Here is a 27,397-nt window from a genome sequence, read left to right as displayed (position 1 = left end):
TTTTTTTTTTTTTTTTTTTTTTTTTTTTTAATTTTTATTTATTTATGATAGGCACACAGTGAGAGAGAGAGAAGCAGAGACACAGGCAGAGGGAGAAGCAGGCTCCATGCACCGGGAGCCCGACGTGGGATTCAATCCCGGGTCTCCAGGATCGCGCCCCGGGCCAAAGGCAGGCGCCAAACCGCTGCGCCACCCAGGGATCCCTGGCTCATTCTTTAATTTCACATCAAGACTTTCAAACTCTGGCCCTTTCAAGTTCTCGTAATTTGGCCTTTCCCTGCATATCCAACAAGATGTGTTCTTGCCCACGATGTGCCATATCTATAGGCCTCTTCCTTCACTGTCCTGACTCTTGCTGCCTTTTGCCCCTGGCTTCTCTCTGCAAATCCTCACCATTGGAGTGCTGACCCATTTTTCACTCTCAATTCCTATGTCCCTTAAAATTTGAACTTCTCAGTTTACTTCCTAATTATACACTGTTTCTGTGATTTCATACCTGTGAGTCACCTCTTCAGTTACATTATAAGCTTCTTGAAGTGTTTCATAGGAACCCCAGTTAGTTCAGATGTGGCCCCAGATATTTCTCACTATTTCCCCTGCTAATGCCCTGGTTTGAACTTCCATAATCCCCCACCAAAATGGCTGCAACAGCCAAAAGACTTATCTCCTTCTGTTTATTCCTCCCATTCCACAATTCATTTGTCATCTGCTCCCAGTGATCTTTTGAAAATGCAAATCTAATCTTGATACTCCCTTGTTTAAAACCATTCACATGTGTCCCCCTTATTCTTAGACTGGCATGTTTTTCCAGGATCTCTTGGAAGATAGATTTCCCTAAAATACAGATTTCAGATTGGAAATCTCTTCTTACTCTTACTCTCTGTGATCCAGATAGAGTGACTGTCTCTCAGTTCCTCTCACGGCCGGCTGGTTTTCCACACTTGTAAAGACCTCTGTTTTTTTCCTTCTGTTCCACTGTTAATTTTGTATTCATTTATGTGATTATTTGTTTAACTTCTATCTCCTACACTAGAATGAAAGGCTTCGTTGAACAGGGCTCAGGTCTTTAGTGAGTCATTATGGCCTGGGACTTACTAGATGCTTAATAAATATTTGTTTAAATGAATGAGTGCACTTTTTATATTTAGACAAACCTCTCCAAACCTTGGGCTTTGCTTTGGATCTCAGTAAACACTACTGTCACCCCAGAACAAAGAAAGAGTTCAGAACGATTCAGACTTATTTAATTGACTAATTATTTCAGATGATATTCATTTTAAACTGATTATATATTGGCAATGTCCCAATCACATACAGACATTCTCTGGCATGCAGTTATGTGACAGAAATAGGTACGTAAAATGTACTAGTAATTGCTGGAGTCACGGTGTGCTGGTAAGTGTTTAACAACCAGATCTTCAGGTGGGGAAAAAAATCCAACAACCTCTGTTTGGAATGTTTGCCGATCCCTGTGGTATAGCTATACCCACCATGCTCAATTTTATACTACCTAGGCCACTGAACACAGTTTGAAAGAAATGCTAGCAATCAACCCGTGTAAGTCAGTAAAAACCGGATCTAGTACACCCCTGGCTGGAACACTATGTAAGCAGCGTGACTGTTGGGAAAGTCAGTGATTTGATTTTATGTGGGTATGTTATGGGGATCCAGGTTTTTCAATTTGGAAAAATCACATGGGCAATTGGTAAAATATATCTAATCATGTAACTATGGTTGATAAACCTAGGTTTCATCCTGTAGTTGTCAGGGTTCTCCAGAGAAACAAACATACATATAAACCAATATACTTATGAGTGTGTGTGTGTGTGTGTGTGTGTGTGTGTGTGTGTGTGTGTACGCAGAAGGAGAGACAGAGAGAGAGAGAGAGATTCTATGAGAAATTGGCTCATGTAATTGTGGAGGTTGATCCCACACTCTGCCATTTGCAATCTGCGAGCTGGAAACCTAGGAAAGCCAGTGGTATAATTCAGTCAGAATCTGAAGACCCAAGAACCCAGGAGGCTGATAGTATAAACCCCCGTTCAAGGGAAGGGGCTGATCAGGTGGGATTTTCTAGCTCACAACTGAGGCAGGGAAAAAAGTGTGAATTCTTCTTTCCTCGGCTGTTCTATTCAGACCCTCAATGGACGGGAGGATGCCCACTAGCAATGGGGAGGGCAATCTATACTACTTAAAACTGGTCATTTTCAGAAGATAGTGTGAAGCAAATAAAGGGAAGTACTATACAGTTCACTCTGGATCAGAGTTGGCAAACTTTTTCTTTTATAAAATATCAGATAAAAAATGTTTTAGGCTTTGCAGGCCATATGGTCTCTGTTACAAGTACTCAACTCTATCATTGTAGCGTGAAAGCAGAGATCAACAATACATAAAGAAATAAGTGGGGCTGTGTCCAATAAAACTTTATTTACAAAAACATGTGATGGGCCAGATTAGTTTGCTGGAGTTATAGAGGTGAGGAGATATTGATTATCCCAATCACAATGAGGACAAACTGGCAATCAGAATTCTCACACCCCAGATGTTTACTAAGCCCATCCCCTGGGCAGGGATGGATTCAGGAATGGACATGTGACCGCTCTGGCTGGTGAAACGGGAGAGGAAGTATGCTGAGGGGCATCTGGGAAAAGCCTTGCCATTCCGAATGGGCAGCTGCTGTTCTGCCCCCTTTGAACCTTGCCTTGACTAGCCGGGACACCTGGAACCACTGAAGCCACCAATCTGTGGTTGAAGCCAACACTGAAGAATGCAGAACCAGGACACGGAAAGAACCAAAGCGACCAACACTGGCGCCCGCCCTACCTCTGGATTTCCTGTGATGAAGGGAAGCTTGTCACAGATGGGGTTTCTATACATTGACCTGAAAATATTCTAGTTGATTCAGTTATTCTTCCCCCCAATTTTTTTTAGTTACAATTTGTTTTAAAGATTTTATTTATTTATTAATGAGAGAGAGAGAGAGAGAGAGAGAGAGAGAGGCAGAGACACAGGCAGAGGGAGAAGCAGGCCCCATGCAGGGAGCCCGATGTGGGACTCTATCCTGAGTCTCCAGGATCATGCCCTGGGCTGAAGGCGGCGCTAAACCACTGAGCCCCCCGGGGCTGCCCTAGTTACAAATTTAAAACTGAATTACTGATTCCTCCATGTAGGGAATTTCTTGTGTCTTTTTAAGAGACATAATCACAGTATTTTATCTTTCCCCAAAAAAATCATCAGGGGTTGAGATTGCCTTATCAACTCAGAAAAAAAGGAATAGCACTGCCCAGTTATTCTTTAACTTTTATTCTCCTCCCACAAGGCAAATAGCCTGAAAGCACGAGCTCTGCTTTTGAAGCAGATTCCTCTTAGGCTCTTTCTCTGACCCGGCATAGCAGACGCTGCTGACCACCTACTTTGAAGCCATTCCATCCACTAATCTTCCCTTTGATGAAAAACTTGATTTTGTTCAGCTATCAGGAGACCACATAGTTTAGAAAAGGGTGGACCTTTCCCTATGGAGGACCTTTCCCTATGGAGCCCTATGGAGGATGATGATAATTCATCTAATCCAATCATGGAAATTCCATTTTTCTTGCCAGCGAAAAATTTAGGAGTGGGCATATTTATAATTCTGAATAGCGAGTGGGGAAGAGTTTTTCTCAGTCTTCAAAAGGGGTACAAGGGAACCTTTTGAAGACGTAAAGTACAGTGGCCTTGTGAAGTAGGGTTGACTCTTGAACAATGGGGCTGGGGGTCGGGACGGGGAGGAGCTAGAGGCACCAATGGTCTGGGAAGCTGAAAATCCATGTAGAACTTGGGAGTCTCCTAAACTTAATTACTAATAGCCTTCTGTTGACCAGAAGCCTTGGAGAGCTTAAACCATCAATTAACACATATTTTGTAAGTTATATATATTATATGCTTTATTCTTACGATAAGAAAGCCAGAGAAAAGAACATGTTATTAAGAAAATCAGAAGAGAAAATACATTTACAGTACTGTATTTATATATTTTGGGGAAAAAAGTCATGTATAACTGGACTCCCGCAGTTCAAACCTGTGTTTTTCAAGGGTCAACTGACTTGAATCTGCTGCAGGCTTCCTGCAAACCTGTGGTCAAAAGCCGGTATCATGAGCAAAGCGCAGCAGAAGAATGAAGAGAAGCTGGATCCTCAGTGACAGCAGGGAGCCACCGCCTCAGTCAGGACTGCAATCACCTACCTCAGGCTTTTTACCTTATTGGTGCCAATTGAACTGATCTTCTGTTAAATGTTGCTGTAACCACCCCAGCTGAAACACTCACTAATAAGTCGCCTTGGGCAGGCTGCGTCTGGGCTCCCGCACTTGTCTGGACGGGTTACGCAGAAGCAGCATGGTGCTTGTACTGAGTTGATCTCTGAGATGATGTGTATGGTATGCACTGGTAAGTGACTTACGGGAACTACGACCACACTGTGGCTGCGGAAATCTTTTTAAATGTTAGGCAAGCCTAATGAGCAAGCCAGGGTGTTTTACACTTCTAGGACAAATTCTAATTTGTGTATAATTGAGTAGAGGCTATTACATTGAGCACTTTAACATTTACACCAGGAATTATATTAAAATGATTAGGTCTGCTAATAAGTTTAGAAAAGTTACTATGAAGGGGCAGCTGGGTGGCTCAGCTGGTTAAGTGTCCCACTCTTGGTTTTGGCTCCGGTCATGACCTCAAGGTTCTCAGGGTTGTGAGATCGAGCCTTCCCCCATGACCCCACCTCGAGGCGGTGGGGAATCTGCTGGAGATTCTCTTTCTCTTTCTAGCTCTGCTGCCGCACCCCCCTGTCGCTTGCATTCTCTCTCTCTAGTCTCTCTCAAAATAAATGAATAAAATATATTTTTTTAAAGTTACTATGAGGGACCCCTGGGTGACTCAGCAGTTTAGCGCCTGCCTTCGGCCCAGGGCATGATCCCCGGGTCCTGGGATCGAGTCCCACGTCGGGCTCCCTGCATGGGGCCTGCTTCTCCCTCTGCCTGTGTCTCTGCTTCTCTCTCTCTCTGTATCTCTCATGAATAAATAAATAAAATCTTAAAAAATAAATAAATAAAAGTTACTATGAGATAATTTGAGCTTTTGTCATTATTTCATTCAGATTTTTCAGGTAACTTATTGCTCTTTTATTTAGCTTTTTTTAACTCTCAAAGCAAAATATGAGAACCAGTTTTAGATAAAGCCTTTTTGCTCTTATTGTCCTACCTTCACCAGCACAAGATATTTTATCTGTTTAAAAACCTCTTCTCCAGTGTCGTATCTGCGAAATTCTTGTTTTATTCTCTTTGTTTGAACAAAGAGAACTCAGCATAAAAGCAATCAAAACGAGGTTGTCATACCAGAGGCTTTCTTGACTTTAACTTCATTTTTCAAAAGGAAGCTTCTTGAATGCTTAGCACTTGTCAGGTGGGGTCTCAGCATTCACTCGCATTAAGCATTTCCTTACAGCGTCCCTGCAAGGTGGGTGGTATCGTCTGAGACACAGGGAGAGGCTCCGACATGACCCCTGAAGCCTGGCATCCCGGTCCCCTTCACTGCTGTTTGATCCAAAGACAGAAATGAACGTTATTTATTCTCTCCCACTTTCAAAGCTCTTTGGGCTTTGAGGAAAATAAGGGAACCTCGCCATCTGGTGGCTGCTTCTGGAGTGTGACAATAGGGTGACCCCTTCCTGCTCTCAAGGCCAACCCCCTTGCTACTCAAACCCGTCAAGGCACCTCTCAAGCAGCTGAGCTGGCCTCTCCTGAAGGGTCCTTGTCTTTAGAAAAACCCTGCCCTCTGCCCAGATCCATCCTAAGAAGAGCTGAAGTAGCAGTTTTCTTCCTGCGAGGAGGCTTCATGGGACAGGGTCCAGCAACGATGCCAGAACACTCCTGCCCCCGATCCTGTTCCATTTTCAAAAAGATGGAATATTCAGGGCTCATCCCGTCTGGGAAGGGATTCACAGTTGGCCAGAAAATTATGTTAAAACAGCGTCTTCAGAGTTGCCTCCAGTATTTTGGGCTTCATTTCTATGTCAGAGAAAGGAACCCATGAGCATCCCTTATTATAAATGAGTCATGGCATTAAAATGTCACATGTACTTTGAATAGTTGAATTTCCAGCCCAAATGATGATCTGGGCACATCGTTTTCTTACATATTTGATTCATAAAGCACAGCCTTTGAACTTTGGGTTTCTGAACTCTAGATAGGTTCTGTTCATGATTTTCAATTACCTGTCAGATGTGTGCCCAGCCAGCTATCTCAGGATCCCTTGGGAAAATTAAAATGCAAATATAAAAAGATCCTCGGGGCCTTTCTCCAAAGATTCTGATTCAGGAGGTCTGTGGGGAAGCCCAGGCAGCTGCATTTTTAGATGCTCTCCAGGAGTTACTGAAGACCCGTGAGCTTAAGGAACCACAGTTCCTCCACCACCTTTGCTGACCATGATAAAGAATATCAGTGGAAAACACACAAGTTAGATACTGTTTTCATTCATCAGGTTGGCAAACCAGAAAAGTTGTTACATTATCCCCTTCTAATGATGCTATGGGAAATAGGGCATTCTCATTCCCTGCTGCTAAGAGTGTGAGCTGTGGCCAAAGTTTAAGAAAGTAACCAGACATTATTTTTAACATCTGAAATGTTAAATTGGCCTAGCAATCCCAGTTCAGGACCCAGAACATAAGCATCAAGGCCAAAAACATTTCTTGGATCATTATTTGTAGTGACAAACTGGGAACAAGCTAATGGTGGAATAAGGAATCAGGACCTAGTCATTCAGTGAGGTATTAGGCAGTAGTTTTCAAGAAATCAATAAGAGGGGTGCCTGGGTGGCTCAGTCAGTTGAGTATCTGCCTTGGGCTCAGGTCATGATCCCGGGGTCCTGGGATCGAGCCCCATGTCTGGCTCCCTGCTCAGTGTGGAGCCTGCTTCTCTGTCTCCCTCTGCAGCTCTCTGTGTGTCAAATAAATAAAATCTTTAAAAAAAGTAATTATACTTGAATATTGGAAAGGGGTCTAGATACTATTAAATCAAAAAGTTTCTGAGTTTTACACACACACACACACACACACACACACACACACACACTCCCATCCCCTCCCTATGCCCAAGAGTTTTTCTCAGTCTTAAAACGGAATAAAATTCTGACGTACTTCTACGTGGATGAATCTTGAAGACATTATGCTAAGTGAAGTAAGCCAAACTCAAAAGGACAAACACTGTATAATTCTATTTACGTGAAGCACCTAAAATAGTCAAAGCCATAAAGAAAGCAACATGGTGGTTACTAGAAGCTGAGGGAAGGGACAATATTTATTGGGTACAAAGTTTCAGTTTGGGATGATGAAAACATTCTGGAGAGGTAGTGTTGATAGTTGGGCAATAACGTGAATGTACTTAATGCCACTGAATGTTGTACACTCAAACATGGTTGAAATGGTAAATTTTGTGTGTATTTTAACACAATGTAAGAAACCAAAATGGTATGGATCTAAAGGTGGACAACCAGATCAATGGGGGGGAAGAGAAAGGAGAGCACAGAAAGAGACCCATGAAAGCTTGGTCTATGATAGAAACATTAAAATCATCCCCATCTCACATCACACATAAGTCAGAGTTGAATGATCCCATCAAACTATGAAAGGCCAAACTTTAAACCTTTTAGGAAAAATGTATGTGGCATTATCTGCCTCGTGTCAGTAGAAGAGATTTTTAGGATGTAGTATGAAGACCTGTATTAGTTTCCTAGGGCTGTTGGGCCAAAGTGCCGCAAACTGAGTGGCTTTCAACAACAGAAACGTATTCTCTCAAAGCTCTGGAGCCCAGGAGTTCAAAATCAGAGTGTCCGCAGAGGACTGAGACTCTGGGTCTCAGATCCTTCCTCTGACACGGAGTAGAATCTTCCCTCGCCCGCCCCCAGCTTCTGGTGGGGGACGCCAATCCTCGGTGCTCTTTAGCTGGCAGCAACATCGTTCCAATCTCTGTCCTTGCTGTCACGTGGAGCTCTGTGGGTCTAACTTTCCTTCTCTTAATAAGCATATCAGTCTTGGGGCCCCGGGGGCTCAGTCTGTTGAGCATCCACTCTTGATTTCGGTTCAGGTCATGATCTCAGGGTCGTGAGGTAGAGAACCCCTGTCACGTTCTGTGCTCAGCACACAGTCTGCTTGTCTCTCTCCTTCTGCTTCTCCCCCACCCCCCCCTAAAATAAATAAAATCCTAAAAGAAAAAAAGTAAACGAGTCTTATTGTTATAAAGGCCCACTCTGTTCCACTATGACCTCATCTTAACTAATTATATCTGGGAAAACCCTATTTCCAAATAAGGTCATATTCTGAGGCAATGGGGAGTAGAATTTCAACATAACTTTTTTTGGAAGACACAATTCAATCTATAACAAAAGCATTAACTGTAAAGGAAAAGACTGATATATTTTAACACATTAGATAAAAAGTAAGCAATTAATTCCTTTCTTCTGTAAGATATGTCAACCAAAAATCATAAAAAAGAGATTAGAAGCTCTTTTTCCCATTTTTAATAATCTTGGTACTCCAAAACAAATGCAAATATTAGATAAACAAAAACTACATATTTCCATATGTCATTTTTATTGGAAAAGTAACATATTTTAAAATTTTAATACAAAAATATAAAGTAAAAATTAATTTTCTCTTTCATATATAGGGTTTTTTTTTTTTTTAAGAAAAGATTTTATTCATGAGAAACAGAGAGAGAGGGGCAGAGACACAGGCAGAGGGAGAAGCAGGCTCCCTGTGGGGAGCCCGATGCAGGACTCGAACCCAGGATCCCAGGATCACATCGTGAACTGAAGGCAGATGGTCAACTGCTGAACCATGCAGGCACCCATTTTGAGGTTTTTATGCTAAGAAACACTGCAGTCTTTTGCTTTAAGTCTTTGTTTAAAAAGTCATCTTCAGGGTTCCTCGCTAGCTTAGTCGTAGAGTGTGCGGCTCTTGTTCTTGGGGTTGTAAATCTGAACCCTATGTTGGGTGTAGAGATTATTTAAAAATTAAATCTCTAAAAAAGATTTTAAAAGTAAAAAAATAAAAAGTCTTCTTCATTTTAAGATTACTTTTGAAGCTCCTCAGTTTTGTTTTGTTTTGTTTTGTTTTGTTTTCTCAATATGAGGGGTAAGGCAGCGGATGTTTTAAATTTTTTCCCCATAAGATTAGGTATTCATTCACTCAGTCATTCATTTATTCACAAATATGTTGTGTGTGGGTGTTTTGTTAAGGTACTGTCCCAGGTACTGAGGTTACAGATGTGAATGGCACTAAATGTTCCCTGCTATCACAGCGTTTATATTCTGGTGAGAGCAGGCAGGCTTTAAAAAACAATAACAGGTAAGTCAATGTGTTAGTATGTAAGAACTTACCTATTACTGTAGAAAACAGAGTAAGAAGGGCCAGAAGTGCCAGGTGTCTGTAGCATGTTTAAATTTAAATTTGAAAAAGACCTAATTGCTCAGACACATTTAAATGAACGTTTGAGCATACAGCCCCAAAGTATAAATTATGCTGTGTTTAGGATGACAATTAAAAGAGATTAGACAAACGCTCCAATTAATTTTTTTTTCTCCAACTGGTCAGATTAAACGATGAGATAAAAATGTTTTGTGTCACAATTTTGGAAGATAAAAGCAATTTCTGTTCTTCTGGCGGAGGCAAATAAATGATAACAACCTTAGGCAGATGTATACTAGGCAATGTTATTGGGCAGGGGAGGATGGGTAGGCGGGTTGGGGGGTAGGGGAATCAGATCTTTCTTAGGCTCTTTAATGCTAATTTATTTGCGTTTGGCATTTCCACTTCCTCATTTCTTCTCCTGCTCCCATGAGACCAAATTCCCCGATTTCTGATTAAGCTATTCACTGATTTTGTCCAAAAATATTATCAGTGCTTTTGGCCAGCTTGACTTCTGGTAGTGAAAATCACAAACCATTCAGAAATAGTTCCTTGTTCACTGAACATAAATTTAGTTTGTGTGTGTGTGTATGTGTGTGTGTTTTTTAACAAAATGATATTATTTTGAGTGGAATGTTCTTAATTCCACCAAATCCAGGTGTATGAGGTTACCCCTGTGACCCTGTGAGGTCATGCACAATGCAAACTTCCTTTGCACATCGCGTATATCGACAGAGGTTACCTCCCAAGAGCATGACCTTTCAGTGATTCCCCGTTCTCTTTTACCTTCGGGAGTGTTGTCCCGTATGGTAACCTGGAAGCGACCAGAGTGATACACTACTTTAGAGATGGATCACTGGGCACCTGGGTGGCTCAGCCGGTTAAGTGTCCGATACTTGATCTCAGCTCAGGTCTTGATCTCAGAGTTGTGAATTCAAGCACGGTGTTGGGCTCCACATTGGCTGTGGAGCCTACATAAAAAAGAGATGGATCATTAATCTTGCTTCTGGGTCTTTACAAGAGTAGATTATAAAGACAGCTGCTTACAGAATCTTCTAGGTTTCTGCTAGCAAACTGATCCCTGGTGGCGCCTGGAAAGGTCTTCGGCAATTTCATTTTCTGAGAATGACTTGGTCATTTTCAGAGATGTTTGAGAAATGCGTGTTACTCTTTTGGTTGACGTGACTTTGCTCAGATGTCCTTGCTTTGCTGTGAATGAAGAATACAGCTTTTTTTTTGCTTTGCAGTGTATTTAGCCAATTAAAAAGGCCCCGAAAAAACTGGCTTCTTGGTCCATGTCAATCAATTGCTCGTTAGATACAGAGACAAAAATTCTGTCGTTTTCCTTAAGCTCAAATATCCCACCTTGATAGATGGAATAGAGTCCATATTCAGAATCTTTAGACCAACAACTATTTCTAGCACTTTTCATCAGCAGTATAGGGTCCGGATAACTCGTGTGTTTGTAAATATATTGGACCATTTGTTTGTTTCTCTTTCTGTTCTGTCCTGTTGGAATTTCCTCAGGTTCCTGAAATCGAAAGTATGTTTGGGAGTAGATGTAGTAAAACCCCCTTTGATGGACAACCAGCTCTCCGTTCCTCAAGTGCAAATTATTCAAGAATGAATGTCCTTTTCTTGTGGAATCCCAGGAGTTTATTTTGTGGCCCAAAGCTTTATCATTCTTGGAGCCTGGATGAAGTTCAGGAAGAAAGAAAGTTAAAAGAAAGAAGTTTGTAGCAAATGCAAAAATTATCTCAGTAGCTGTGGCTAGCCAATTTTTTGGTTGGGATTATAAAGAATTTCAATCTAATATAAAACTTCTCGCTCCTTCAATCTTACAAGGATTCTAAATTTTAGTCTTATGGAAATCTGGAGGCTACTATATCACTGGGACATTTTGGAAGTCCCTTACTTTTCTGTATCTTATCCACCACTTATGCTACGTCTGCCACACTCAGCAATAAACAGTAGCATGGGGGATGATTAACTCGGATGACACTCTTTACTTCTGGGTAGAATTTCTATCCCAAACCCCTACCTCCCTTCCTATGCCGGTGAGTTCAAATGAGTAACATATAAGGAAACCAAAAGAAACATATCTATTACCTTAAGTCTAGAGCTCAGAAATTATTGCAATTTCTTTGGGTCTCTTTGGGTTCTTTCTTGGTTTTTCTCAGTAATCCAGAGTCAAAAGCACCATTCAAGCAGAAAGCACCTCTAGTCCTCCATAAGACAGGGTGCAAGGTTTGGCAAGGAGAGCCCAGATTTAAAGATCTTCAGACCCTCGGATCTTTAGCTTCCAAAGACTTTGAAAAAGGGCCCTACGAAAATATATCTCTTTAAACTCTGAGGTCATCTCCATGATTGGTGCAAAATTTAGTTTTTCAACAGCGTAAAGCAACTGTTGTGTGTCCTGATGAATAATACACAGTAACATTATAATGATCTCACTCTCAGGCACAACATGTCAATCATTCATAAACATGAATTCAGGAATACCAGGAAGGCAACTGCCCGGAGGAAAAAAAAGAAAAGAAAAAAAAAATCCCACAATCTTTTCATATTTTAACAGATATCTGAAATTTCTTTAACTTGGGATAAAACCTTTCATAGTAATAAAAGCAACTGTTTATTGAGTACTTACAACCACGGGAATTTTGCCTGTGTTAATCTTCAGTATTTTATGACTTAAAGATTGTCTCTACTTTGTATATGAAGAAATTGAAGCTTGATTTGATTAGGTAATTTGCTAAAAACCTATATCTAGGTAAGGAGGAGCTGGTATTCCAACATGGGTATTTGAACTCTAAAACTCTTGCACCGTTACAACACTGTGTGGACACTGGTTCTTTAGTTAAGAAACAAACTTACCATATTTGGTGAAACTATATGAAGCTGACATTTCTGTGAATGAAAAATGGTCAAATATTGGCAGCTTCCCATAGTTTAACCAAATACAAATGCCGCAAAGAATACCTAGTGACTCATGGTGAAAGTGAATAGCTGATTTAAAACCTTCGAGGAGGAAGATGATTTGATGAGAGTGAGGAAGAAAAACTACTTTGAAGAAGAAAAAGAAAAGCACAAATAGGGGCATGGAAAACTCAAAGACAAAGTTCTCCCACCATATAATTTTCCTGAGAGCAGTTGTTGAGCAATTTGTCTTGTAATCTTGCTTCTGAAAAGAGTCAGTCTGAGCCCCGATCACCACTGCACATTTTCTAGATAGCCACATAAACATTTCATGTACGAGTTAAAAGAATAAATTATTTGGAACAAATTTTTCCATTGCCTTCCCGTAAGCCATATATTTAGTGTTTCTCTTACTTGGAATTGGAAACATGCTTCTCCGACTGGTTCCAGTTATGTGAGCGGCTACTCTCTGAGAACCTCGGTCGCTTACTGCGTAAGGAATATTTAGCTGCTTTTCTAAAAGAAAAATGAGAAAGAATCGTCAGCACTAGCACTTGTCAAATCACTTTTCAAATACATTGCTATTGAGAGCTGCTGTCGGTGAGACTTGGAAGCCCAGTGTGCTTACAAGTTGATTATATGGGCTTTTGTAAAAACAGCCTACATTTTAACATGATGATCCGTCTATTTCAGCTTCTGTTTCGAAAGTATTTGAGATGGGAAGAATGAGCAGTAACTTGGGTTAGAATTTATCAGCATCTCAAGGGTAAGGTCTAACCAGAATACAGCAAAATGAAGATCCTGGTCCTTTTCAAAAACAGGCAAATACACAAATAAAAAAATAACTGTGGACATGTAATAACTCTGCTGAGTCATTTAAAGTACACAAATAACCAAGTATTGGCAAATTTCCACTTTGAGTTATATATAGAAACAATCAGGGTGATCCTGATTCTAAAGGAGTAGCAGTGTTAACAGTGGTCCATAGATGCTTACAAACTGGTATCCAACAGTCGTCCCCCTGCCCTCACCCCCCTAAAAGAAATTCGAATTGGCATACAGGTCATGATAATCAGTAAATAAACATAAAAATCACGAATTCACTAGACCATAATAAATAATACTGATCACATTCTGATTTACTTCAGAGCAGCCTTTAAATATACAAATTCAACAAGCTACCCTTTTTAACAAAATTGGCTCAAACTTTCCAAATGTGCTCACACTAGTTAAGATAAATTACATTCTTTCATCAAGCAAATATTGCCAGGAATGAGGCATTACACTCTGATGTACAGGGGTTGCAAAGATTAATCACTGATTACACTGACTGAGCCCTCAAAGGACTTACATTCTTCCAGGGAAGAGATGAGCTAGAAAATGGAAATTTACTTGTAAGGAATATGAATAAAGGGTGATGAGTGTTCAGAAGAGGGAAAGATTCCTATTTATTGGAGAACTGAGGTCAGCGGAGGGTTTGTGCTAACGCTTCCTCCAACAAACCAAAGTGCCCATCGATCTATGCCAGGCACTCTTCCAGGGGCAAGGAGAAAGAATGAGAAACAAAGGAATGCAAGTAAATATTTGAGGGTTCAAGGATAATGATCTGAACAGGATGAGGATGAGCAGACTTCGGGAAGCAAGGCATAAAAGAAGGGCATTCTCAGAGACCTGGGAGAGGCCAGAGGTAGGATGCACAAAGCCTTCCTGGGACACAGGCATGGGAGGAGTTCAGGTTCAGGCTTGAACTCGGAGCCAAACTATAGAGGATCTGAATGTTAAGCTAAGAGATTTAGATTTTACAGGACATGGGAAGACTCTGAAAGATTTTGGTAGAGGAACTAAAGAGAGAACGTGCTGTGCTTTAGGCTGTCCTATCTCAAAATAAGGTTTGATGAGTAGAGGGTAAGAGGGCTGGACACTAGCAAGTTACCAGACTATAACTGATCAAGACTGCGAACAGGGGGCCTTAACCCAGGATGTAGTAGAGGGAACTGAAAGGAGGTGGCAAAATTTCACAGGAAGGGAGTGAACGGGAAGTGAGAATCTCTTCCATCTATCTGGTATCCGTTGCTGCTTATTCAGGATGCGTGGACATTTGTAGAGTCTTTAAGACCAAATATTCCATGGGGATGCATGACCCTCCGAGTGCTCAGCTTGCAAGGTTCATGCGTCCATTCACCTTTAGCTCCCACTGTTAAAGAATCCCGGGGGGCTCAGCAGTTGAGCGCCTGCCTTTGTCTCAAGGCGTGATCCTGGATTCCCAGGTTCGAGTCCCACATCAGGCTTCTTGCACGCAGCTTGCTCCTCTGCCTGTGTCTCTGCCTCTCTCTCTCATGAATAAATAAAAATAAAATCTTTAAAAAAAAAAAGAATCCATCATGACTTGCCTGCCCTTAGACCTTAACACCTTGTTTTAAAATATTCAACAACTGAAATCAAGTATAAATATTTTATATTTGAGGTCATCGCGAGGACACAGGAAAGGCTAAATATAAAAGCAAATGCTAATGAGGATATATAAATAAATAAATATAAATAAATAAATAAATAAGTAAATAGGATTTTTTTTTAGGTAGGAGATTTCTTTCTGGCTATTGCAAACACTTTGTGTTAAAGAAACATGTGAATATGTCTATTTGGGTGTCGTGAATCCATCTTGGTATACTGATTAGTAAGTGATTTCTACATCTTACTGTGATGAACAGAAAAGAGTACTTTTCTCACAACACTGAAAATTGTACATGCCTCTACTGTGGACCATGGATCTGTTGTGCCTCATCCGAAGAGGGGGAGTGTTCACTGCTCTGACTACCACTTTTGCTTTTGGGGAAACAATGAGATAAAAATGCTGAGACCCCAGGAACAGGTCTTATCCTTCATGTTTAATAAAGGCTATTTAATAAAGAAAAAAGGGGAGTAGTTGAGTAATGAGGAAGTTTGTCGTATTGAAAAAGGATAGTTGAAAAGTAGAAAGGCATCGTTGGAACACTTATAGAGCTGTTTCTCCTCTGCCAGGCTGCTGTGCCCTAGGATGCCAGTCTCTGGTATATGTATTCAGGCCTCTATGGCCATCAATATGGGAAAATGGGGCTACAGTGAGCCAAATGTGAATAAGTAGCAAATTTTATTCAATAGTTTTATTTACTTATGTCTTCATTTAAAAATATGTGTTAAGAACCGTCTGTGTGGAGAGAGATGGTGGTGGCACAATGTTGTGACTGCACTAGCTGCCACTAAATTGGCCACTTCAGTACAGTTAATCATGATGTTTTTGAAGGCAGTGCAATGGGAGGGTCCTGAGGTCACATCCTCCCGTGGACACGCCAGGGCTACAACTACACACAGAGCGATTCTCTCTGAGAAGGACCTGAACACTAGCAGCACAGTGATTCCACAGCTAAAGAAATAACGAAAAAGCCACATGGAGGAGAGCTGAAAGGGGCAGAGACAAGGTCTGGTCAGGACCCACACGCAAGATGAGGTGATCTGTGAGTGGAGGGGGGATACGTGGGCATGGAATTCCCCCCAGGGAGCAAGGGGTTCGAGTCCCACATGGGCCACTGCCCCCTGCCCGAGGACCTGCAGGGGCAACACAAGCTCTCACAATGTCCAGCTTTGAAAATCAATGGGGTTCACCCCCAGGAAAGCCACGGCGCTATTGGTAACCCAGACTCTGCTTTTAAAGGGCTTTTGTGCAGACTCACTCACTCCAAGAACTGGCACAAAGGCAGCGGTTTCAAAAGTGTCTGGGCCATTCTGTGGAGGAGATTTATCGACTAATTTTAGGGCATGTGATAGAGGCGAAGGGATCTAGAGGAACTTTCTTTGGAGACAGAGGGGCTGGCAGCCTTTTTTTCTTGCCCTCCTTTGGTCTAGCTGCCTGATGCACAGGCTGGTACCAGTTCTGACTCTCTCCAGCACCTTGCTAGCACCACTGGCCTCACCTTGGCGTTGCCCTGTGGCCCTGCGCCACCCAATCTGCCCATCCTGGTACAAGCTTCTCTAAGGCAGCTCAGCTGGGATCAGTGTCACCCCAAAGCTGCTCCTGCCCTGCCATGCCCCAGGGGGGTCCTGTGGATGTTAAGACCAGCACCCCTCCAAAGTGGCTCCTGACCCAGAGCAGGCTGTCCCACCCAGCAGGGCACCCACAGCAGCCGTAGCTGGGACTTAGCCAGCCAGACCCAGGGCCAGCCATGCCCACCAGCAGTTGTGGCCTGCTCACAATAGGAAGGCACACACACCCCACATAGTACCTGAAGTACCTAGTTCTGGTGGCCAAAGGGGATTGCACTTCTGAGCCCCACAGCACACCTTCTACCTAACGCCATTCCTTCATGAAAAGATGCTCAGCATCACTCATCGTCAGAGGCAGACAGGCAAGTCAAAACCATGATGAGATATCCCCTCACACCTGTCAGAATGGCTAATAACAAAGAAAACAAGCAACGACGAGTGTTGGTGAGGATGTGGAGAAAAGGGAAGCCTCCCGCACTGCTGGTAGGAATGTAAACCGATGCAGCCACGATGGAACGTGGTATGGAAATTCCTCAAAAAATTGAAAATAGAAAAACTATACAATCCAGGAATTCCACTTCTGGATATTTAACCCAAGGGAATGAGAGTGAAATCACTATCTTGAAAAGATCTATGCACCCCCCACCCCCTGCCATGTTCTTGCAGTGTTATTTACAACAGTCCGGGCATGGAAGCGACCCAAGGGTCCATCAAGAGATGAATGCATAAAGAAGCTGTGGTACATACACCCAGTGGAGCATTAGCCATAAAAGACAATGAAATCTAGACATTTGAGACAACATGGATGGAGCTGGAGGGTATTATGCCAAGGGAAATAAGTCAGAAGATAAAGACAAATATTGTAAGATTTCACTTATATGTGGAACTTGAGAACGAACAAAACAAGACAAACAGCTTCATAAATACAGAGAACAAATTGGTGGTTGCTAGAAGGGTTGGGGAGATGGGGGGGAAATAGATGAAGGGGACTAAGAGGTACAAACTTCCAGTCTTAAATAAGTTACAGTGATATAAAATACAGCATAGGGAAGACGGCCAATAGTATTGTGATGACTCTGTGTGGTGCCAGGTAGTGACTGTAGCTAACTGTAGTGAGCATTTTGTAATGTACGTACGCGTCAAATCACTGTGGTGTACACCTAAAACTAATATGACACTGTGTGTCATACGTACTTCAACGAAAAAATAAAATGAGAATGACGCCTCAAAAAACAGTTTCTTGTATGTTACATGAATTTCATCCCAACCAAAATACACACAAGTTGGTACACCTAAGGGCCAGGGGGATAAAAGAATCTACTAGGTGTGGAGCGTCAAGTGAGGTGCAGACAGACAGAGAAATAGGCGTGTTGCATCTCTGCGGATCTTTAACCTAGTAGGGAAGCAGATAGCACACAGATTTTTTTAAAAAATTATAAAACTAGAAGAAAGTGAACAAGATAAGTGTGATAGAAATAGCAGGGGGTGTGGGTGGACTTACTCAGAAAGGTAGTCTTTGGGAAGTTTTCTCCAAAGAGGTAAAATGAGGTGATAGGATGAGAAACGAGAAGGCGCCAACCGGGGCTGTAGGCCTCAAAGGGGAAATGGGCCAGAAGCAGGCTGCCGAGCACGAACAGGAAGGTGGTCATGGCTGGGGGACCACAAGACGAGAATTGAGGGCGGGTACGGGCTTGTTGGAAAGGATGACCAAGGGAGGGCTCTCGCGTGAAGACAGCCATGGAGCCCAGAGGTTGTCAGAAGCAGAGAGGACGGGTTGGGTTGGGGCCCCCAGCCACGTTCCAGAAAGGATGTAGATGACTTAGGTATAGAGTAAAAAATAAATAACCGAAGACATTGAGGAGAAAGGAAAATCCACGGTGGGAAATCAAGATTCGCATGAAATCAAGCCCTGACCACCGTGGGGCCCCAGATTTGGCTCTGAGCCGACTACCTGCCCAGGGGAAATAGGAAAACAGAATCAAGTGTCTTGAGACAGGGAGTCGCAGTGTGAGGGGGACGCGTAGATGGGGGCAGAGAGGAAGGGGCTGGAGAGCCGTTCACCTTGTCAGGAGGTTGGGAGTAGAAAATTAAAATAGCAACAAAAAAGAATACTACCTGGAGCTGTAGGAATGGTTTCCTCATAGGTTTTCAAAATCATCTGCAAACAGTATTGAATAAAGCTTGTTAATTTTCCTAAAAATGTAAACTCACTACAGAAGGTCTACGGCCCCTCTTGCTGATGTCTGGGAGGAAACTTCCAGATAGGAACCTCAAGGGCGGCCCCCAGTTTAGGGCCGACTTCAGCCCAGGGCCTGATCCTGGGGTCCTGGGATCGAGTCCTGTGTTGGGCTCCCGGCGTGGAGTCTGCTTCTCCCTCTGCCTGTGTCTCTGCCTCTCTCTCTCTCTCAATCTCTCTCTCTCTCTTTGTGTCTCTAATAAATAAATAAAATCTTTAAAAGAAATAAAAAGAAAAGAAAAGAGATATGAACCTCGGGTTGGCGTGGGATGGGGGCAGCTGGGGTGAGCGCGGAGCAGAGGCAGCTGCAGAAAGTTCTGCTTGTGGATGGGGATGGCATCTTCGAGAGGCCACAGCTGGAGCCACACAGGAGGAAGGTGCCAGCTGGCAAGCTAGGTGAGGCCTTTACGAAACCACCAGTGTCGCCTTCTTCGTGCTAACCGGTGGGGAAGACCAGTAAGGAAGAGTGAACCCTTCGCCTTCCTGTTAGATGAGCTACTGCTGAGCCAGGCCACGGCTTCTAAAGTCCCCTGCACTGGCTTCTGTCCCTGGGCCTTTGTCCCTCCCGCCTTCCTTTCCCACCCCTGTTGTTGACTTTGAAATGGCCAGAAACTCCCCTCCCCGTGCCCTCCCCCCGGATCAGAAGCCAGCTGCTTTCCCCTCGTCGGTCTCACGTCCTGACCCGGTAAGGGAGGGTCTTTTTGTTTTTGAAGATTTTATTTATTTATTCCTGAGAGACACACAGAGAGAGGCAGAGACACAGGCAGAGGGGGAAGCAGGCTCCCTGCTGGGAGCCCGATGCGGGACTCGATCCTGGGACCCCAGGGTCATGTCCTGGGCTGAAGGCAGGTGCTCAACCCCTGAGCCCCCCGGGTGCCCCAAGGGAGGGTCTGCTTCTAGCACAATGGATGCTGGACTCTGGGGAGGGCAGGGGACAGGTGGCCTCAGCATTGTCGCTCTGTCTCTCACTCTGGGACATGAGGAAGGAAGGAAGGAGGAGGAGGAGGAGGAGGAGGAGGAGCAGGACAGAGGCCAGGCCGATTTCTACAGTGTGGGGAGCAGAATAAAGGAGTGAGGGCGGCCTGGGCGGCCTGGGCGGATGGGCCAGTTCCAACTCTGTCAACCACTAGCTCTGGGAGACTCCACTCCACGTACTTAACGGATGTGAACTTTAATTTCTTCATCTATTTTTCTTTTTAAAAGAGGAAGGTGGGGCGCCTGCGTGGCCCAGCCGGTTGCACATCTGACTCTTGATTTCGGCTCAGGTCATAATCTCAGGGTCATGGGGTCCAGCTGGGAGTCGGACTCCACGCTCAGCGGGGAGCCTGCTGGAGATTTTCTCTGTCCCTCTGCCCCCTCAGAGTGCTCTCTCTTGCTCTCAAATCAATCAACCCATCTTTTTTCTTTTTTTTAAAGAGGAAGATAATAATGATTCTTCCCTCAGAGCTGTGATGAGGGCTACATGAGATGCCATCTGTAATGGAAAGAGCCTGTTCCATTCGTGGTGCTGGAACACAATGGGAAACCTTCCCCCCCACGCTCCCACCCCCCTATCTGCATCCCACCCCACCCTATCTGCACCCCCCTATCTACATCCTCTCCCAGCTTATCGGCAGGACGTGATAACAGGAGGGAGGGAGAGAAGAGCAGGGGAGAGGCGTGTGAAATCTATCCCCACTACCTCTCTAGCCCCCCACTCCCAGCCCCAGCGTCTAGCCACCCTCTCAGGCTCCAGATTTCTGCCCTAGTTCTGAGTTTCCCTCCCCTGCCACCCATGGCTTTGTCCCCACCAGCCCCAGTCTTTAAAACATGCCTCCTCCCCACCCTGGGAATGTCCCCAGTATTTTTTTTTTTAAACAATGATGTCATGTCACAGTTTTCAGGATATTTTCATGCCCACATCCTTATCTGACCTTTCTGGAGGCGGAAGATAAAACTATGAGGGAAAAATCATGTAATTTGGTGAAATACACTGTGAGCTAACATTGTGTTTCTGCGAGGGATCCTGTTCAAGCAACTTCCATAAACAGGTATTTCATAATCGGCCATTAATTGACCATAAATTGAGATGTCATCACCTTCAGTTCCTCAGAGTATCTCTCTCTTCCCTCTCCCTTTCCTCTTTCTTCATGTGCATACAAAAATAAATATAATAAAATAAAATATAAATATATAAATATAATTAATAAAATGTATATTATATAATAAATATATAAATATAATAAATAAAATAAATATATGTTTAATTCCAGAGATCAATAAGGTTGGAAGAACATAAAACACCATTATTGGCCTTCTTCTGTCTTCTGAATGCCAACGCCAACAACATCGACAAAATCTCAACACGTGTTTTATTGTCGTGTGGCCTTGAACTCATTGCCCTGTCTGTGCCTGAATTTCCACAATGGGAGACAAAAAGGTTAGACTAGATGGGGAGGCCCTCTGGGGTGGAGGAGTGAGCTCTAGACCAGGAGTCAGCCAGGACCCACTGCGTGGTGCTGTTCCACTCTCTCCTAGTTCTATGAATTTGGGGGAAAATCACTTAAACACTCCGGGCCTCAGTGTCCTCCTTGGCCCAATGAGGCATCTACACTTGATGATCTTAACTGAGACCTTCCACGCCACCTGGTGAAGTGACCAGTAGTCCACCTACCTTTCTAACAAACTGGCGGAGTTGCCACTTCACTTGCCAGCAGGGGTTGTTCATACTCTCTTCATCACTGGGGTCCCAGGGGATATCATCTTCCTTTAAGAAACAAGCGATGCCGCTTTGGGAGTACTTGTCCTGCATCTGGGTTAAGATGGAATATAATAACACAATATTACGCACCAGGGCTTTTTAGTTTTGTTCATTTACAGGTTAAAGCAACAGGAGCTGATGACAGCTTCAAAGAAGCCTTGGCACCTTGGATAAACTCACGGCTTGAATAAAAGTAAGCAGTTGGATTTGGTGGGAAGGATACAGGTGCAGGCCACGCATCCTGGGTCACAATGCCCCTCACTGCCTCTGTGTGTCCCTCAAGAAATTGCTTCTTCTCTTGTGTTTCTATTTTGCATTTGATTTTTGAGCTGGTTCATCGTGGTGACCTTTGAGCTTCTTCCCAGCTCAAAGATGATTAAGATCCCATTCTAAAGTTGGGAAACCACCTAGGTACAAAGCGGGCAAAAGAGGGGCCCCTGGATGGCTCAGTCTGTTAGGCGTCCAACTCTTGATTTCGGCTCAGGTCATGATCTGAGGGCTGTGAGATTGAGCCCTGGGTTAGGAGTTCAGTGTGAAGCCTGATCCTCTCTCTCCCTCTCCCTCTGCCCCTTCCTGCTCACACTCACACCTGCACGCGCGCTCTCTCTCTCTCTTTAAAAAAAAAAAAAAGACAATAGAGTCCATTTAAATTCCAGGATCCTAAATAAAAAATTTAAAAGATTGTTTGGGGCCTTTGGGATGCAGGTAAAGTTGTGTTTCTTGATATGAGCTTTGGCTATTGAGTAAATTCTAGTCATTGCTGTGATTTCTACTCCTCAAAACATATTGCCACTGGAAATCCTAACTTTTTAAAAATTAAATGTCCATACTAGGTAGGGATTTACTTGCAGAGACTTGAAATACCATTTGAAGGCAAACATTTATAATGGCCAGGTAATTGTCAACAAAGTCCTAGCTTGTCATTAAACACACAAACACACACAGATGTACACACACACACACACACACACACACACACAGAGGCATGTACACATATGTCCAAGCCAAGCAGCACACTCCAGGCTGATATCCAGTTAATATTACAAAGAGAAACAGGAAGCCCATGCAAGGTCAGATATTTGGTTGACCATTTGGTTGGTTTTTTTTTTTTTTTCCTGTTTTTGTTTTTAACAATGGGGACCAAGGAGATGTTGTTTCCCTGTACAAATGTAAATTGCCTTTCCCTGGGGAAATAAATGGGAAGATGGCCATTTTTATCTGTTTGAACTTTGGGGACTCCAAAGCTTGAAGGAAAGATCAAACTTAATGATGTTCCTTCCTATAAAAAGACAATCTCGTTCCAAATCAAAATAACTTGTTTATGAGGGGTCCCAGCCAGGGTCACATTGTTCTGTGCCCAGCCATGGATCTACCCCCTAGACATTGCATCAAGGTCCTTCAAGTGCAAAAGTACAAACCTGAATCGCTGAATTCCTTCCACATACTCCAGCATAAACATTCATTTACTTTTAAATAAATGTTTACTTTCTTTCTTCCTGTTTTAAATCACAAGAGTAAAACATTCAACCTAGTAGATGTACTAGAGGTGACAGCTGGGGCCACCTGAACAGAGATGTGACCAGCAGTGGAGTTAGACAACATTGCTGCCTAGAGACACTGATGGTCTACAGGCAACCTGCAAAATACAGAAATACAGAAAAGTAAAGAACACGTATCTAAATGAAAAATAAACCCAAAAGCCACTAAAATCACCCTAATCCTACTTCTTCATTAACCTCTGGATGCTGTCTCTTCTTTGCAGGGTTGTATGTGGGCCGTTTGGGGTATGATTGTTTTCAGACTATATGAAAATATCATGTTCCTTAAGTCTGCACAAAACATCATACAGAGAGAGCATAGATATTTTTCTGGCATTCACTGTAGAAAATTCTAAAATATAGAAAAATAAAAAGGAAAAAATACATCCTGGATCATACCATCCAGAGACCACAATTATCAACATTTCGGTGTTTCACCTTCCAGATATTTTATGTATAAATACTGATTTCTGAACAACAGAAACCCAGAGGGAGGGCTCCCACCATCCTCCCTATATCCCCACACGTTTCTCGCATTATCACATTTGGTGGCTTCTTCTGCAGACATTGGCCAGTGCTGGTGACTAGCTGGGGGTACTGTGGTCCAGAGTGATTCATGATGACTACCGTGATGTGTCTCTCTCTTTCCCCTTCTTTTCCGCATCCTTTCCACGTCAGAGCATGACTTTCTGAAGCACACTCAGGCCAGAGCTATTCTCTCATTAACATCTGGGTGTTGGAGGCAGAGGGACGTGCGTGCTATTTTCATTCACGTGCCACCGGACAGCTTCTGCACGGGCGTCTGCTCTTCCGACCGGTGAATCTCCACCGTGAGGGCTGTCGGTGCCGCTGTGACCCCAACACTGGTCCAGGCCCAGGCCAGCCAGTCCCGGGCGTCTACTTGCATCTCCAACAAATGTGGGAGCTAAAAAGCATTGTTAGGCCTGCAGGGTGGAGTCCTTTGCCAGCTGGCTCGGAGGCTTCAAGGTGGCAGCACTGGCCCGCTCTGCTGCCCTGACATTGGTCTCTGACAATCATTTTCTGCAAGCCACAAATAGCATAAAGAACCGTTTATGGAGATCGGCGGATAAGGGTCCCCTTCTCCTTTGCCCGTCCCGTCTATGATGCCACAGCGACAGGCAGTCCCCTTGGCATAAAATGTTCTCAAGAGACGTAAACGTTAGAGGCTAAGCACGGATTTCTCGTGCGGTCCTGCTGGTCTACAGGCGTATCTGTGAAGGTCCCGTCAGGGGTAACTCAGCCCTCCAGCCACACTCCCTATAGGCCTTGCTCAGTCTATCTTCTGGAAAGTTTCATCAGCCAAAGTGGGATCTGGGATCTATTTTAGGAAATTAACGCTTTTGTGAAATGTGCTTTTCCTAATTCTCCACGGACAGCCAAAGAGACTCAGATTCCTATTTCCTTGCAAGTGTTCCCGACGAAGAGGGCCACAACTTCCAAGGACGTCCCAATACTAATCACAACGGCCGCAGTTAGTTGAGCACCTACTTAATGCCAGGGCTCAAAAATTGGGCTTTCCCCTTTAACCTGTTTCATAATCTTCGGCAAATCACCTAACTCCCTGAGCCTCATTTACCTGCAAAATGGGATAATTCTGTTTACAAGATTGTTATGAGGATCAAATCGAGCAGTATTTTTGCCAAGCTTCTGGAACACAGTATTTGCTCGGTATCCATCAGTTTGCCTCCCCTTGCAGCACTCTCAACGAGTTCTCCCACATGTCTATACGTACATGCAACACATGTGGCTACACGGTCAAGAAAAATGTAGGCACGGGGGGAGCTGGTAAGCTTGATTGGCAATTTCCATTTTGATAGTCAAATTCAAGGACACACTTGATCATAGACACAGAGAAGTGCAGGAGCCTGCTCAGTCAGGAACTAGTTAACTCAGTCCTAAAATTAGGCCAACGTGTAATGTCAGCAAACTGAGGGGAATGACTTGCGTAATCGAGACAGACTCGTTTTGTTTGTGCTGCAAAGTTCGCCAGGGTTAGGGAAGGCCAGTTCCAAACTCAACAAACACAGCAGTAGTCCAGCCTCTCAGGCAGGCTTAGAGCTAGAGGCATGTTTGTGGCTGTGCCGCCGTCTCAGTTACCAATACCCGGGCTCTCCCGAACATGCTCTGGAGCGTCGCTGGCTTTACTTGTCCATCAGCTGGCCGCGCCCATCCTTTTTAGAATTATTTGCAAGTCAAACAAGAGTCTACTTCCTCCAAATCCAGAGGGAAGATTTGCAACGATTTGGGATGAACAAAGTTCTACTCTGCAGGGTATGCAGAGTGCATTTCCTTTCCAGATACTCATTCTCTGGCATTTGGAGAATTGGTATTTTTCTGAGCCCCTCTACCTGCATTTCCTAGCCAGCTGGCAGATGCAGCGTTGCCTTATCATAACGTGGCAGGATGCGGTGGGCATCACGGGGTACAAATCTGTTAACTCTGTGGTCACCCTGTTACGAGGAGGGAGTGTGACTCAAGGTGCCCAACTGCCTGAGCTCAGACCAGCTCAGCTCTACTTCAGTCTGTGTCTCTCCTGAACGAATACATAAAATCTTAAAAAAGAAAAAAAGTCCTGTCTGAGCTTTTGTCTGCATTCTGCATTCCCCAGCATTCTGTCTGGGGGTCTCTAGTCTCCTCACCTATAAAATGGGGGGGGGGCGTCCAAAGTTCCTTCCAGCTCCCAGTTCTCTACTAGGTGATACACAATTAGTCAAAATATACCTTAGAAGCCAAAAGCTGGCTTGGTTCATTTTCAGCAATTTTGCATTCACAGTTCCAAAAGTCGTATGCAGTTGAGAAATATATGAACTAGCAGAGCACCGCGTTGTGGTTTTCTTCCCCCCGTCAAATGTACCTGGATTCGTAATTCGTACCCCCCTCCTGCCCTGGACGTAGAAAGAACAATCACTTTATTTTTAATGATTTTATCATGAACATAACATGCTGGGTGCACACGGTAACAGGCTGCATGACAGACTTTAGGCATGAGTGTCTTCGGCCAAGGAAGAGACGATACCGGTCCTCTGCGGCCTCTCTGCTGTTGACACGCACATGGGACACGGCCGAGACCAGAACCTGCTTCAAAGCTCTGACCTGCCCCCTCGCCCCAGGTCTTGGAGGAGAGAGAGAAACCTGACGACATTCCAGGACTTGGTTCAAGGGCTAACGTGAAAAAATGCAGCTCTTGTGGAAGGGAAAACCAGGGAGAGCCAAGCCCTCGGGGTCGGGCTCCTGCCTCTGCGGGCAGCTGGTGCCGGGGGGGTCTGTAACCCACCTCGGTCCTCCTGTCCTTCCCACCCCGCCGTCCGCAGGCTCCTGGGGAAGCCCAGGCGGGGGCAGTCAGGGTCCCCAGGCAGAGGCGGTCACAGAGGGGGCCTGGGGACAGCGAAGCCGGGGCGTGCGGTACTGACCTGCTTCAGCTCCCTGGTGAAGTACATGTAGGTGACGGCCACGCAGAGGGACTGGAGCAGCACAGTGAAGATGAGGATCAGCACGCACGTCTGCCCGAGGCTGGGGCCCCCCGGGGCCTGCATCTCGCTGCCCCCTCCGGTCCCGTGTCTGCGCCCGCAGCCAGGCAGCAGGTTGTTGCTGCGGGCCAGGCACCGCCAGGGGTGGAGCCCTTCTTGGATTTCATCTATTTAAAAAAAGGAATGAAAACGAAAGTGAAAACCCCAGGCTGGGCGGAGGGAAACTCCGGCAGCTCTCCACCCTGCAGTCTGGGGGGCCCAGGGGCCCAGCCTGCATCTGGGAGGGCTGGCCCGGGGCTCCCCGCCCCGCTGCTCCTGGGAGGTGCCGCGGGCCACCCCAGTGTCACCTCCCAGCCCCGGGGAGCCAGACCACATGTCTGACCACAGGCCCAGGGCGCTCTGGTCCAGAGGCAGGTGGCACCGGGGAAGAGCTTCCTCTGTCGTCCCTCCAGGTCCCTCCCTGGCCCCCAGGCCGCCTGGCTGGTGTCTTTGGAGGGGGCTGCGTGGGGTAGGCTCAGCAAACCTCCTCAGAGGCTCCCACTGTCTGGGGGGGTGGGGGCGGCTCTGCTGCTTCACGGTGGGTCACCCGGCCTCGTCCTCAAGCCTGAGCATCCGGGAGCCGGGAGGACGCCAAGTGGTGCTGGTGGATGCGATGCAGCAGGTGATGACACCTGGCTTCCCCGCTCGGCAGCTAGAGGCCGGAACCCCTGGCCACGGCCCCGACGGCAGGGCTCACGAGCTCGGAGCAGGGCCGCTCGCCCCCTTCTCAGTGAAGTCCTGCTCGGCCCTAAGCGAGGTCCTATTGACAAGTGAGATGGGAGTTCCGAGAACTGTCACCCAGAAGGACCGAGGAGGCGAGCCGAGTGGTTTAGACGAGGCTGCAGTCGTGGCCAAGGATGAGCGAGCGAAGAGACGGGAAGCCCCCCCCCCCCCCCCCCCCCCGGTCTCTGGCACCGCACCCCCAGTTATGTCCACAACCGGCGCTTCCAGCCTTACCTGGCCTGTTGTTCCCATATATTCAAGTCCAT

At 44.9% G+C, this 27,397-nt stretch overlaps 1 protein-coding gene across 1 annotated transcript; it reads right to left on the bottom strand.

The window, feature by feature from the left end:
• Nucleotides 1–8,530: 8,530 nt before the first annotated feature.
• On the bottom strand, nucleotides 8,531–26,759 carry TNFSF10 (TNF superfamily member 10). Its single transcript, XM_041731664.1, has 6 exons — nucleotides 26,717–26,759; nucleotides 26,313–26,536; nucleotides 21,257–21,394; nucleotides 18,483–18,525; nucleotides 12,765–12,866; nucleotides 8,531–11,126 (listed from the first exon to the last, which is right to left on the bottom strand). Exons 1-6 carry the CDS (start codon nucleotides 26,742–26,744, stop codon nucleotides 10,687–10,689), a joined length of 975 nt encoding a protein of 324 aa, XP_041587598.1. The 5' UTR covers nucleotides 26,745–26,759; the 3' UTR covers nucleotides 8,531–10,686.
• Between the last annotated feature and the right edge of the window lie 638 nt (nucleotides 26,760–27,397).

The sequence above is a fragment of the Vulpes lagopus genome, chromosome 17, assembly GCF_018345385.1.
Source record: "Vulpes lagopus strain Blue_001 chromosome 17, ASM1834538v1, whole genome shotgun sequence".
In the NCBI taxonomy this organism is placed as follows: Eukaryota; Metazoa; Chordata; class Mammalia; order Carnivora; family Canidae; genus Vulpes; species Vulpes lagopus.
The sequence above is the reverse complement of the archived record's forward strand: the minus strand, read 5'-3'. Positions and strand labels throughout refer to the sequence as shown.